Source organism: Halichoerus grypus, chromosome 6 (genome assembly GCF_964656455.1).
Source record: "Halichoerus grypus chromosome 6, mHalGry1.hap1.1, whole genome shotgun sequence".
Classification (NCBI taxonomy): Eukaryota; Metazoa; Chordata; class Mammalia; order Carnivora; family Phocidae; genus Halichoerus; species Halichoerus grypus.
In genome coordinates this window covers 25,805,647-25,819,982 of record NC_135717.1, presented here as the reverse complement: position 1 = coordinate 25,819,982, position 14,336 = coordinate 25,805,647, and the positions used below count along the sequence as shown (strand labels likewise).

The 14,336-nt window shown below is 41.3% G+C and overlaps 1 protein-coding gene across 6 annotated transcripts in view; it reads left to right on the top strand.

The window, feature by feature from the left end:
* The window catches only part of IQCK (IQ motif containing K), a 136,179-nt gene that overhangs the window by 79,526 nt on the left and 42,317 nt on the right, over window positions 1-14,336 (top strand). For all 6 annotated transcript variants that reach the window (XM_036076040.2, XM_036076036.2, XM_036076035.2 and 3 more), the window contains one exon: window positions 8,417-8,528. In XM_036076040.2, the coding sequence (XP_035931933.1) occupies window positions 8,417-8,528 (112 nt within the window). The remainder of the gene's footprint in view (window positions 1-8,416; window positions 8,529-14,336) is intronic.

The window sequence follows — 14,336 nt, the reverse complement described above, 5'->3', positions numbered from 1 at the left end:
GTCTGGAGCCCTTCAGTTTTCCTCCATGTGGCTTGTCATACTCCAGTGGGTCAGACCAGCTTCCTTACATTATGGAAGAAACATTCCCAAAATGGAAGCCTCAAGCCTTCTTGAGGGCTAGACTCTGAAACTTGCACAGCAACACTTCGGTTACCTTCTATTGGTCAAACCAAGTCATGAGGCTCACCTAGATTCAAAAGGGGGGGAATAGACTCCCCCACTTAATGAGAGGAGTGGCATGGTTTTCAAAAGGACAGGGATCTAGGGTGCTGGGATTCACTGAAGCCTATATCAGAATTATCTAGAAGCCATGTTAACACAGGGATTGCTGGGCCCCAACTCCAGAGTATCTGAGTCAGTAGGACTGGAATAGGGCCTGAGAACTTACATTTCAAACTAGCTCTCAAGAGATGTCGTTGCTGCTCGTGTGGGAACCATACTTTGAGAGCCACTGGTGGAGGGGTTGAGTGTTGATATTTTAGAGCAGTGGCTCGCAACCTTGACTGCACATTAGAAACATCTGGGCAGCTATAACTACATACATGTCCGTTCTGGGTATCAGTGGTAACAAAGAGATCAAAGCACTGTGCAGTAATACGGTCTTTGGCATCGTTCACTTGGCTGTAATTTATAAATCATTGGAAAGTTCGTTGAATCCCTTAAATGCTTTTGCAACTTAATCATTCCCTAATTATGTGGGTAAACAAGTACCAAGAAAAGTTGGATGAACTTTATCTCAACTGTCATCATTGAGCTGTTGGGGGAAATTCCACTTTTTCCAAGTATGTACTGCGATGCGATTTTATTATTAAAGGGACTTAGTAACAAAATAGGTGTGGCTTCCTGGGAGAAGGCCCTTCTGGAACTGCACTGAAGAGACTACCCTACCAAAAAGCAGCTGCTGTTCATGAGTCACACACATCCTGTCTCCTGACTGCACACTAATAGCCTGAGCCGTCCTTCTTGACTCTGATTGTCAGAATTTGCAATAATCGACGTGGCATTGTGTAAGAACTGAGACAAAAAGTGTACCTATGGTAAAGCAGTAGGTCTCCTAACATTAAGTTCATTCTTCACATTCTCTGCCATTAGAGCAGAGTTTCAAATCTTTCAGATCATTAGAATCACCTGGGGTTCTTGCTAAACATACCGACATGGTGGTTCCGTTGTCACACAGACTGAATCAGAACCTACAAGGCAAGAGCCTGAGAGTCTTATTTTTAACAAGTGCCCTAAGTGATCTCAATATCACCAGATAAGGTTAGGGAATTGTCTTAAAGCAATAACGTTATGTAATACATACAGAAAGGTGGAAGGAGCACTAAGGGAAACTGGGGGCTACGGTTCTAATGCCCACTCAAGTATCAGAGCAGGGGCTGACAAACTACAGCCCGTGGACCAAATCTGGCCCACTGTCTATTTTTATAAATAGTTTATTGGAACACAGCCAGGCCCATTTTTAAAAAAACCTGTCTATGGTTGCTTTTGTGCTATAATGACAGTCATTGAGACAGAGACTATATGGCCCATAAAGCCAAAAATATTTACTATCTGACCTTTAAAAAAAAAAACTTGTATTGGCTCTTGGATAAAAAACATGACCTCAGACCTGGGCAAACTTAGAATTAGAACTAAGGCCCTCAGTGACTATGAGCTCATAATAAAAAATAAACCAACAAGGAATGGAGGCGGGGAGTCAGTGAGTACAACCAACTGGAAAATCCAAGGCCTCAAGAGTGGCAATTTGAGACTATGAAATAAGTATGTTTAAGATGATTATAGAGATTTACTAAAAAAAAAATGTTTAAAGAATATAAACCTTGCTGAAAGAACAGAGCAATAAGAATAAAATGGATCAGTTTTGAAAAAGAACTAAGTACAACCTATAAAAATGAAAACAATTAACTGAACAGGCTAAAGCTGTGCTTCTCAAACTTCAGTAAGCATCGGGATATCTGGAGAGTTTGTTGAAACCAGATTCCTGGCCCCACTCTCTGACTTAATAGGTCTTAGGTGGAAGCCATGAATTTGCATGTCTAATGAGCTCCCAGGTACTGCTGATGGTGGTGATCCATGGACCATACTTTGGGTGTGCGTTAAATAGCAGACACACGCAGCTGGAGGAGTAATTGCTATCCAGGGAGATCTGGGAGAAAGAAGGCAACAGGGAGAAAGAGGTGGGAAATGTGGGAAAGCAGTTGAGATAAAGAACAAGAAGGTCAAACATAAGTCTAGTAGGAATTGCAGAGGGCGACGACAGAATGAGTGGGGGAGAGGCAGTGTTGACAGAGCTACTGGGCAAGAACATACCAGTTGAAGAAACACAAATCCTGAACTAGATAAATAAGGACATAACTGCAGCAAAATGCTGCCTGGTCAAACCGTGGCATGCCAGAAGCAAAGAAGAAGCCTTATAGTTCTCTTGAAAGGATTGCCTACGAGGGAAAACAGTGAGACTGATCAAGATGTCTCATCAGCAGTAGCATCCGCCAGAAAACGGCAACGGGTACTCTCTTCAAACCCCAAGGGAAAGTAACATTCAACAGAGAATTATATGCTCACTAAATTAACACTCAAGAGCAAGGGCTAAATACATTTTCAAACACACCTCTCACTGAAAGAACTACTAAATGATGTACTTGAGTTAGAAGGAAATTGAATCTACAAGGAAAGAGTGGGAGCAGAATGCAAGAAACAGTAGTGAATGAGGAAGCTGCTAGACCTAAATACACATTGACTATTATATAATATACATATACACACACATACATGCATATGCACACATGGACATATACTGTAAATGCACATATAAACATATACACATATACACTCATGTACACGTGTACATATACTGCTTGTGCATATATACACATAGATACATATATACACACATGTATACACATGTATATTACACAACACACACACACATATACATGCATCAATGGGGGATAAATGAGAGGAAACTAAAATGCTGGACAGCAGTCATGAGAGTTGAGAGTGGGATGTTAAAGGTGTTCTAAAGTCCCGTAACTGCTTGAGGGGAGGTTGGACAGACTCATTTCTTACTTGAAGTCGTTTATTACATTATAGCAACATATTCAAGAAAAAGTAGAATAAGAACTAACAAATCAGTAGAAGGGAAAAATGGAATTCAAAAAATCCAATGCAATAAAAAGCAGGAAAGGGGAAAAAAGGACATAAGAGCATGATAAATAAAAAACAAGATGAGCGAGATCAGTACAAATATATTACTGATCACAGTATATGTAAATAGAATGAGCTCTTCTCTGATTTCTCAGATTGGATTAAAAAGAAATCTGCCTCTGTGCTGTAGCATACAGGTAATACAGAATGACCCAGAATAGTCCAAAGCAAAGAGGTGGAAAAAGATATACAATACAACACAAATACCAACCAAAAGGAAAGTGATCTTGCGTTATGAACGTCAGATAAAATAGACTTCGAGAGAAAAAAACATTTTCAGAGATAAAGCAGGTCCTTAATGATAAAGGAATATCTGGTATTTTCTATTGGGTCAGACTTTTTGTAATGCTTTTCACAACCCACTGACCTGAATTTACCATACACTAATGTGATGAACACACCGTTTAGAAAATGTTTCTCTAGAACACATTTTACTCCTCCCTGAAAGCCCCAAGCAACTCCTAAGAGACATGCTGTCATACTACAGTTGAATATCTGGGACACCTCCACAATACCAGGAAATATGTGATATCTACAGGTTTTTATAATTAGTTCCCCAAAACAATAAGGAACACTCATAACCACCCGAATGAGAAACTAACTTTTGTTTCATTTCGCCAAAGATCTGAAAAGAAATCACAAAGCTTACTTACAGAGAGAAAATTGAATTTATGAGACAGTTGGAAACTCTGAATATTCCATTAGGTATTTGAAAGAGAATTTGCAAACATCTCTTTCCTTCATTTTGAAATCCACTTTTCTCAAGTACAGAATCCTTTAATATAATCATAAGTGCATCAGGTCATGTCAGGGATGTGATAAGAACCTTCTGAGGTATCTCACACTGAGTTAGAGGTTCACTCTTGCCAGCATTACTGAAGGGCTGTCTGTTGTGTTGTTTCTCCAGCATCTTTCCAGGAACTGTAATATATTGAAAGTTTCTTTCTCCAAAGCCATTAGAAAAACTCCAGGGAATCATCCAGAGAAAATAGTCATTGCTATGTTATTGTCTGTTTTGCCAACAAGCAAGGAAACCAACTGAGCTAAGAGGAATTCAGAAGTATAGATCTATGAAGGGTGACTTCCAAGTCCCAGCTAGTAGCCCCTCTCTTCCTCCCTGCCTGCAGTCACCATCCTACAGCCCTGATACCTCTCTACTGGCTGAGCACTGCCTAAAGTTAAATAATTATAAAATCATTTATGTATTCAATCTTTTGCAAACCCTTGGGAAGGAAGAGGCCTCACTTCCAGTTTTATGAATCACTGGCTCTTCAGCCAATTGGCTCCATGTCCTACCAGCAATTGTAGGATGCAGCCTCAGAGCTGAATTCTTATTCTTATTGCTTTTTAAAAAAAAATATTTATTTATTTATTTATTTATTTATTTATTTATTTATTTATTTATTTTAGAGAGGGGAGGGGCAGAGTGAGACCATCTCAAGCAGACCCCACGCTGAGTGTAGCCTGACCTGGAGCCTGATCCCACAACCCTGAGATTATGACCTGAGCTGAAACCAAGAGTTGGGCACTCAACCAACTGAGCCACGCAGGTGCCTCCTTATATTAGTTGATTTAAGAAATTGCTAACACAGTGAGGGCTTACTATGGACCAGACAATATCTCATCTTGTTTTCACACCAACCCAGTGAAGGAAATATCTGTACTATTCCCATTTTACAGATGAGGGAATCGAGGCTCAGAGAGTTTAAGTAACTTGCTCCAGGTTCCTCAGTCTGTCATTTGCAGAGCTGAGATTCAACTTCAGCCTTTCTGATCCAGAGTTGGCTCTCTTAACCAATATGGGACCCTGTTGGCTTTCATCAGAATAGTAGATAATTAGGAGAATTTGATTGGTTCACGGGCATTTTTTAAGAAATTCACATCCAAATAATGGAGTTTTCTTCCTGGGCTTACCCCAAAGTCAAGTACACAATAATGTGTATAATACTCAGTGTGCCTATCTTGGAAGAGCAGATGGACTCCATGTGGTAATTTAAAGAAGTAAAAGTAGGAAGCCACTTTTTTTTTTAAAGCAATGAAATTGTTTATGTGTTAAACATTACGCTGCACTCTGCAGTATTTGCTGATTGGCACAACCACTGCCGTTTAAATTGATTCTGTAATCATGACTATAATGACAGGGATTAGCCCAGTTCAATGAGTGCATGCTTTCCCCAGGGCTCACAAAAGCCTTCTCTAGGGATCCAGGCTTTCCTGGTAATGAGAAGTTAACTAACAAGGCTGCCGTATTCCACTTTGGTAAATAGCAGTCTTCGGTTTGAAATGAAGGAAATCAAGAAAAAGATGAAGGGTCTCTGGCCACACAGAGGAAAATCACCCTGAATTGGTCAGTAGAACCCTGAGAACAACTGTAGGCTTCCGGAATGATGAAGGAAATGGGTGTTTCTGTTTGTTGAATATTTAGGTGATTGAGAGTTCAAAGGATTGTAGGAAAAATTCATCAGTTATTCTTAAGTTAAAGAACTCTTATTTGCCTCTCAGCAGCCTGTCACTTAAAATTGAAACACTTGTACTCCCGGAACAATATATGCTCATTGTAAACACCCCAAACAATCCAAGTAGAAAAATACAGAGTATAAAGTGAAAGCCCCTTTCCCCATTTTACTTCTTCCCTAAAGGAACCCACACTCTGTGTGTCCTTTCAAACTTTAAGAATACCTCAGTTATGCAGAAAGAATTTGACTATAAGAAAACCTAGTCGGGACGCCTGGGTGGCTCAGTTGGTTAAGCGACTGCCTTCAGGTCAGGTCATGATCCTGGAGTCCCAGGATCGAGTTCAGCATCAGGCTCAGCGGGGAGTCTGCTTCTCCCACTGACCCTTCCCCCTCTCATCTGCTCTCTCTCTCTCTCTCTCAAAGAAATAAAATCTAAAAAAAAAAAAAGAGAGAAAAAGAAAACCTAGTCAACTTGCTGATTATAATTAGTGTTAACCTTTCTTTAGTGATTCAGAAGATCCTTCACATTATCATTAAGGGTATCAGTTGTCACGGTGCAGAAATGTGGGGATTTCTGTGTGCTTGGATCCAAATAAACAGAAGCCTGGAGCCCTTTTTCAGCTGCCCAGGAGGGTTTGGGCTTGCTCAGCCCACAGAACAGAGATATTGAAGGTGTCTAATCTTTTGAACATAAGACTTTAGGAAACACTATAAAAACATTTGTTTGTAATTTAAAAGATTTGGGGGATTACCTTATGTTCTATGACATTAATATAGGGCCATTTTACTCTCTGAAATTTGCATAACATTATACTGGTATATGTGTATACTTTATATACAAAGTACTTGATATGTATATACACACACAATATACATATAAAATATATATGTATATGGTCCTTTGTATGTGTAATTTTAAAAATACATATTTATAGATAAATTGTATACTTTCTTTTTCTTTAAGCAAGTGTAGCTGTCATTTATAAATTCAGCAGGAAACTGTCTTTTTTATTTTGGAAAAAATAAATCACTTGAGTAGTTTTCTTAAGACAACCAAGGCACCTCATGCCCTGGGAGAGGAAGTAATAGGAAGGACTTTATTTTTCTTGAGTTTGATAAGGCCGTCTCTCCAAATGCCTCTTAGTGAGTAGAGCTCTGGTGCATGGTATCAATTTGCATAAACAACCCAGGAACTTTCTAGAAGGGAAAGGGATTGCGATCACCCCAAACCCAACATTGCCCCCCTGCAAGTTTCCTAGTTATAAAAAGCCATGGGAGGACCCTTCTAGAGGACAACAGGACTTTTCGAAAACTAATCCAGGAAGCTCGGATCCCAATGATCAGAGCAGGAAGTCTCAAGATCCAGTGCTGGTCTAAAACAGCAGGAGGTTGGGCCCTGGCTTTGTGACATGATCACAATAAGCAGAACTGGACCACTATTACACTCTACCCACCTTCCCTCCGTGGCTAACTCTATGCTTCAAAACTCAGCCCAGATGTGATTTCCTCCGTGAAGTGTTTCCTGACCGCTCCAGGCTGAGTTTAGTTCCTCCTCCGTATTCCCTTGTACTCACCGATATCCTTATTCTTACCACACCTTGTTGATCTTATTCCTGTATACTCTCTTCCCCTACTAGATTCTCAGCCCCTCAAGGGCAGCTGGAACAGTCTGCCTATGTTTGAATCTCAATACAATTTCCTAGCTCTGCAACTCAGCAAGCTGCCTAAACCGAGTTTCTTCAGCGGTAAAATGGGCATAATCATTCTTGTCTTATTGGGTGTTTTGATGGTTAAATTTGTAAAATACTTAATGCCTGGAACATAAGTGCACAATAAATATGAGCTATGGAATAATAAAATAAAACTTAAATAATTCAAATTATCATCAATAATCTCTTTATTGCCAATGTCTAGCACAAAGCCCAGTATGCAGTAGGCGCTCCATCAATTGGTATTAAACGGAACTGTGATTAATACATTGACTGTGATTCTTCCAGAACCAATATAGTAGCCACCAGTTATATGCGATCATTGAGCACTTGAAATGTGTCTAGCCCAAACAGAGACGTGCTGTAACTGTAAAATACACTAGATGTTGAAGATTTAGTATGGAAAACAGAGAGTAAAATATCCCATAAATAATTTTTGTATTGATTACATGTTGAAATAATATTTTGAATCTTTGAGGTTAAATAAAATATATTCTTAAAAATAATCTCACCAGCTCATTTTTCCTTTTTAAAATGAAACTGCAAGGAAATTTAAAATTTCACATGTGGCCACATCATATTTCTATTGGACAGCACAGATCTAGAATGTTCTCAACCTACCATTATTATAGCAAATCCTCACACAACCTCATTTACACTCAAATATTACATAAGCTGTAGGAGTTTAGATAAATCGTTTAGAACACTGATTCACTTAAAATCCAAAGCATAGGGCGCCTGGGTGGCTCAGTCGTTAAGCGTCTGCCTTCGGCTCAGGTCGTGATCCCAGAGTCCTGGGATCGAGCCCCGCATCGGGCTCCCTGCTCTGCGGGAAGCCTGCTTCTCCCTCCCCCACTCCCCCTGCTTGTGTTCGCTCTCTCGCTGTGTCTCTCTCTGTCAAATAAATAAATAAAATCTTTAAAAAAAAAAAAAAAAAATCCAAAGCATATCCAATTAGTTTGTAAATGATTTTCCATGCAAAGTTAACAAGCGAATGCATAGACGTATTTTTTGAAAAGGAACTAAAGCTTTGTGGGCGTTTTCCAGGTTCGGTGTGATCCTGAGATTCAAGAGTTGCGTCAGTGGCAGAAGAAACTGCGTGAAGACAAGCACATTCGCGAGCGAGTCAAGATTTTTTGGGCCAAACAAGAACAGAAAGGTCAGTTGTTTGATTCACAGTCCTTAGTTTATTTAGGAAAAGCCTGCATCTTAGCCCAGGCTCAAGAAGGAAGCCCTCTGTGTTCTTATTGGGTCCTTGCATCTGCAGGGAACTCAGTTTGTGTGTGGGGGGGAAGTGGCTGCATATTAAGATTCTGCTCTGGAATGACAGAGGTGATGTGACATGATTTACAGGCCATTTGCCTCACTCAGGGACAAACTCAGTGTCATCCTGTGTCTGCAGGTCTTTTTGTTTAAGCTATAAGACATAAAGGATAACCCCTCATTTTGGAAGCACGATGTCCATCAGTGTGATGGGTGGTTATCTTTTTTAAGTTGTTGATTGTGTGTCTGAACTGAAATGATGCATTATGCTTGTCCTGTCCCCTTTTGTGAGAAATTAAACATGTGCACACACACACACTGATGTACAAAGAATAACAAGCACCCGTCACCTGTCATATGCAGGTGTCACCATTTTGTCCTATTTGCTTTCCACATATTTTATTATAAAACTTTTAAGTTACTACATATTTACAATAGGAATATTAGAAAAACAACAGCCAAAAAAAGGGGAAAAAACAGAAATCCCACCACTGTTGGGGCACCTAGGTGGCTCAGTCATTAAGCATCTGCCTTTGGCTCATGTCATGATCCCAGGGTCCTGGGATCGAGCCCCACATCGGGCTCCCTGCTCCTTGGGAAGCCTGCTTCTCCCTCTCCCACTCCCCCTGTTGCGTTCTCTCTCACTGTGTCTCTCTGTCAAATAAATCAATAAAATCTTAAAAAAAAAAAAGAAAGAAAGAAATCCCACCACTGTTAATATTTTGGTGTATATCCTGCTATACTTTTTCCAGTGCAAACAGGTACAAATAAATATCCACACGTATTTTATTAAAGATTGGATTCTACATTGTTACATTCTGTCACATAATCTACCTTGTCACTGAACATACTCAGAACATCATTCTGGTCAACAACTAGAGAGTAGTATCATGAAGTTTAACAATTGCATGGTATGGATTTAGCATCATTTATTCAACCAACAACATGGAAGGAGATTCATGATATATTATCAAGGGGAAAAGAATCACAGAAACATAAGTTTTCAGCCATATGAAAAATATATACATGGAAACATGGAGATGTCTAAACAGCCTGGAAGAATACAGTAATGATAGTCACCTTTAGGATTTGGACGAGGGAGGAAGAGGTGCACTGTTGGAATCTTTTAAATAAGTTCATGATACTTTGCAATTTATGAAAAAATAATCCTCCTTACCTCAGCATCCTACAGGCCATCCATACTTTGAGTCCTCTCACCTCCCCATCCTGCCCTGTACCTGTCCCCCATCACTAGGCTGCAGCCCTTCCAGACTTTTCTGTTCTTGTCATATGCCAGTGCTTCCCTCACCAGGGGGATTCTGTACTTTCTTTTTTTTTTTTTCCTGTCAAATCACCCATCCCCAGCTACTTCTCATCTTCCAGGCCTGGGACATTACCTCCTCAAGGGGTCTTCCCCAGGGACCAGGAACCAGTCTACTGAACAGTCTCAGCATGGCTGGCTCTAAACAAAGGCTTCCTCTTCTCCCCAGAAACTGTCTTCAACCGTGTTTTCTCGAACCTCTCTTTCCAATCCCTTCATGGCATATGGGGTGGATTCTGTGTCTTTGCAGTATGTTCTAATTTCAGAAAGCCCAGTCTAGTTTAAAATTTCAATCTCAGATCCAATTTAGTGCTTACCCAACCCCCTCTGCCCTCCATCGGTGGGGATGGGAGTGGGGAAAGAAGGGTTAGATCTTTGACACTTCTACACTGGCCTCTTCCGGATCCCTTTCTCCTCCAGTGGAATGGGTGGGAAGGAGGGAGATACAGGGGGCATCCATCTCTTCACTGTCTGTTGTGATCCTCCCTTGGCTGCTAATGCATCCTGGCTAAGGCTACCACTCATGTCCTGTGGGCAGGCGTCTCCATGCTGACTCTCTGACCCCTGTATTTCATATGATTCTTCATGGAGGGGAAACAGTAGGTGGCAAAACACCCCTGTGGGGATCTGGCTCTGTCTCTACCTCTACCACCACCACTTCAGATCCCACCTCTGCCTAGCCTTTTGCTCTCGGGGTCTCCTTACCCAGCGGCCAGCCCTCTTGGTCAGGGCGTTAGGAAGATAGTTCAAGTGACCTCCCAGTGTCTGCCTGACCCACAGGAAACCAGTGGTGGACATGCAGACTTCTCCATGGCCCTCCTTCTCTCTGCCCCACTGTGTCTACCCAGATCACATTGAACCTCCTCAGATAGGCATAGAGGAATGATCTGGATGTAAATCTACCCTCAAAGCAGATGTTCAACCAAGTAATGAGACACCTTCAATCTTTTTAAGTTGTTCTCTTGGATTTTCCCTCCCTTGCCTTAGGGCTTGAGTTGGGGGAAGCAGCCATTCTTGTCTAAGAGAGGAGAGAAAATCACAGTCCTCTTCTTTAGGCCAGTAATTCTCAATCTTTTTGGGCTGTGACCCAGTAAGAAATTTATTATAATAAATTTATTGTAATTCATATTACAATCTAGTATATATCCTCCTGTTCTCTTGAGGTTTTGTTTTTGATTTTTTTAATGCTGGACATGACCTAGTAAATCAATTTCGTGGCCTTTACCCTTCAATTTTTTTTTTTTTAGATTTTATTCATTTGAGAGAGAGAGACAGAGATAGTGAGAGAGCACAAGTGGGGAGGAGAGGGAGAAGCAGGCTCCCCACAGAGCAGGGAGCCCAATATGGGACTCGATCCCAGGACCCTGGGATCATGACCTGAGCTGAAGGCAGATGCTTAACCGACTGAGCCACCCAGGCGCCCGGCCTTTACCCTTCAATGTGTCTTTACTCATGCTTTGAAAAATACTACTTTGGTCCACTACTCCATAGCTCCTATAATTTCTTCTCCCCCTCTCCTTCCCAGAGCCATCGACTTAGGTAATGATCGGGCCCCTTCTTCATAGACAGTGGTTGTCAATACTGGCTGCACATTTGAATCATCTTGGGAGCTTTCTAAAAATACCAGTGCCATTGACAGAAAATCCTAGAAGCAATGAGCACTCTTAGTACCCAGATCTTGGTTTCTAAGTACCCCTCATTCTAAACAGAATTAGTTTCTTAGAGAAATGGCTGATTCCAGGGCTGGGGCAAGGAAAGTAGAAGATAAGCCTAGAACATCTTATGCCAGAAAATAAAGATGGGGACATGGGAAAAGAATACAGGCTCTAGCTTGACAGGAATCTTAGTGAGCGTATCTGGGACAATTTAAGTGTCAAAGTTAACAGTGACGGTGGGGCTCCTGGGTGGCTCAGTCGGTTAAGCATCCGACTCTTGGTTTTGGCTCAGGTCATGATCTCAGGGTCATGAGATGGAGCCCCAGCATCGTGGGGCTCCCTGCTCAGCAGGGAGTCTGTTTCCCCTCTCCCTCTCTCCCTCTGCTCCTCCCCTTGCTCGTGCACTCTTTCTCTCTCAAATAAACAAATAAATCTTTTAAAAAAATTAACAGTGACAATAATGAATTATAACTCATTGACAAATAAGTGAGGGAGAGGAGGTAGTTTTCCTTACATCGGAATGCCAACTAATACATTTAGAAAGTAGAATGAAATTAAGAAGTCACCATCTTGTAACCATACTAGTAAATCATTAACTCACGCAAGAATCATCAGGACTTGCTAAAACCATTGAGTGAAAGTTTGATGAGGAATATGATATTTAGAGTCTCAAAATATCCCTGTACAAAGTAGTCATTAAACAAAGGGAAAAATACTAACTTTGCATTCAAAAAACCTGGCAGACCCACCTTCAGTTCAAAATTAGTATCACCAATATTGGAACAAGCTGACATAATGTGCCTTCTGGTATGATGTACTAAGAAGGACACTCATCACATATGCTTATGCACTATTCCTGTCAAAATGCATAACTTGAATCTAATCATGGGGAAACATTGGACAAACCCAAATTGAAGGACACGCACCAAAGTAACTGATTTGGACTCTTAAAAAAATGCCAATGTGAAGAAAGACCAAGATTAAAAGAGAACCAAGAGGACATGACAGCTAAACACAACACATGATCTTAGATTGGAGCCTGGATGGAGAAAAAATTCTATGAAAGACATTGAGACAATTAGCAAACTTTGAATATAGGCTTTATATACATAACTACATAGCACTATCAAGTTTCCTCATTTTTTAGAAGATTTTATTTATTTGAGAGAGAGAGCACAAGCAGGGGGAGCTGCAGAGGGAAAGGAAGAAGCAGGCTCCCCACTGAGCAGGGAGCCTGATGCAGGGCTCGATCCCAGGATCCTGAGATCATAACCTGAACCAAAGGCAGACACTTAACTGAGCCACCCAGGCGCCCCAAAAACAAAATCTTAAAAAAAAAAGAGAAACCAGCTTATTCTTTTTTTTTTTTTTTTTTTTATTTGACAGTGAGAGATACAGTGAGAGAGGGAACACAAGCAGGGGGAGAGGGAGAGGGAGAAGCAGGCTTCCCGCAGAGCAAGGAGCCCGATGTGGGGCTTGATCCCAGGACCCCGGGATCACGACCCGAGCCGAAGGCAGTTGCCCAACGACTGAGCCACCCAGGCGCCCAGAAACCACCTTATTCTTAAGATACATGCTGAAGGTTTTAGGGATCAATGGATATGATATGTAGCTTAACCTCAAATGATGCAGAAAAAAAGAATGTAACACACATGTGTACATACGCATATGCAGAGAGAAAACGATAAAGTAAGGCACAGTATAAACTACTGGTGAACTTGGGGGGTTCTGTGGATGATTACTGCAACTTTTCTGTAAAGTCAAAAGTATTTCAAAATTAGAAGTCAAAAAACACCAGTGCCTCACCTCCACAGGTTCTGACCTGATGGTTTTGGGATGAGCCCCAGGCATCTGTGTTAACATTAAGTTTCCAGGTTCTACTGGTCAGCCAGAGTTGATACCCTAAGGAGGTGCGGGTCTGCAGTTGCTTTGTGTTCGCTTTAAAATGTGGAGTCCTCCAAAAAATAAAATAAATAAGATAAGATAAAATATGAAATAGAGCAATTCATAAAAAAAATAAAAGTAAATAAGTAAAATGTGGCATCCTCTAAGCCTGCATGCCCTGAGCCCCCGGCAAGAGAAGTCCATCTGTTATTTGTTTATTTGGCAGTTATGTGTCTTCCTTATTAAAGTATAAGCTTCCTGAGGACAAAGACCTGTCCTAGGGCAGTGCCTGGCACAAAGTGAGCACCAAATAAATATTGGTTGAATGATCAAGTGAGTGAATAAATAAATGGATGAGCGGGTCCAGTCCTGAGGCTTAAATGAGCCTGCTTACAGACAGTGCCCGGTGCGGAGTAAGAGCTCATCAGACTGGCGGTGTGAAAGCCTTGTTACAGTTTAACCCTTGCTAGCCCTTGAGCTGTTGCGGGCAGGCTCAGCTCAGGCCTCTCTTCAATGCACAACTGCCGTTTCATTTCACTTCAAAATTGGAAGACAATCAAGGCTGTAATCAGTTTAAAGGTCAGGGAAAGTGCAGCGTGCCTATTTATTTCTGTTGTTTCTTATTCTTTTGAGTTGATTTGCTGTCGGTTGACAGATTGATTTGGCTGGCCGTGTAGCAGGGTGAGCAGCAGGGATTTAGTGTGTGTCATCCAGCTATGGGGGGGTGGGGCAAGGGCAGTGAAAGCATTCCCATCTGGGCCACCTGCTGCTCGTCCCCTGCAGCCTTTGCAGGGCTCCAGGACGAGCCGTCCTTTCCAAACAAGATGGGATTCAGGAAATGCCC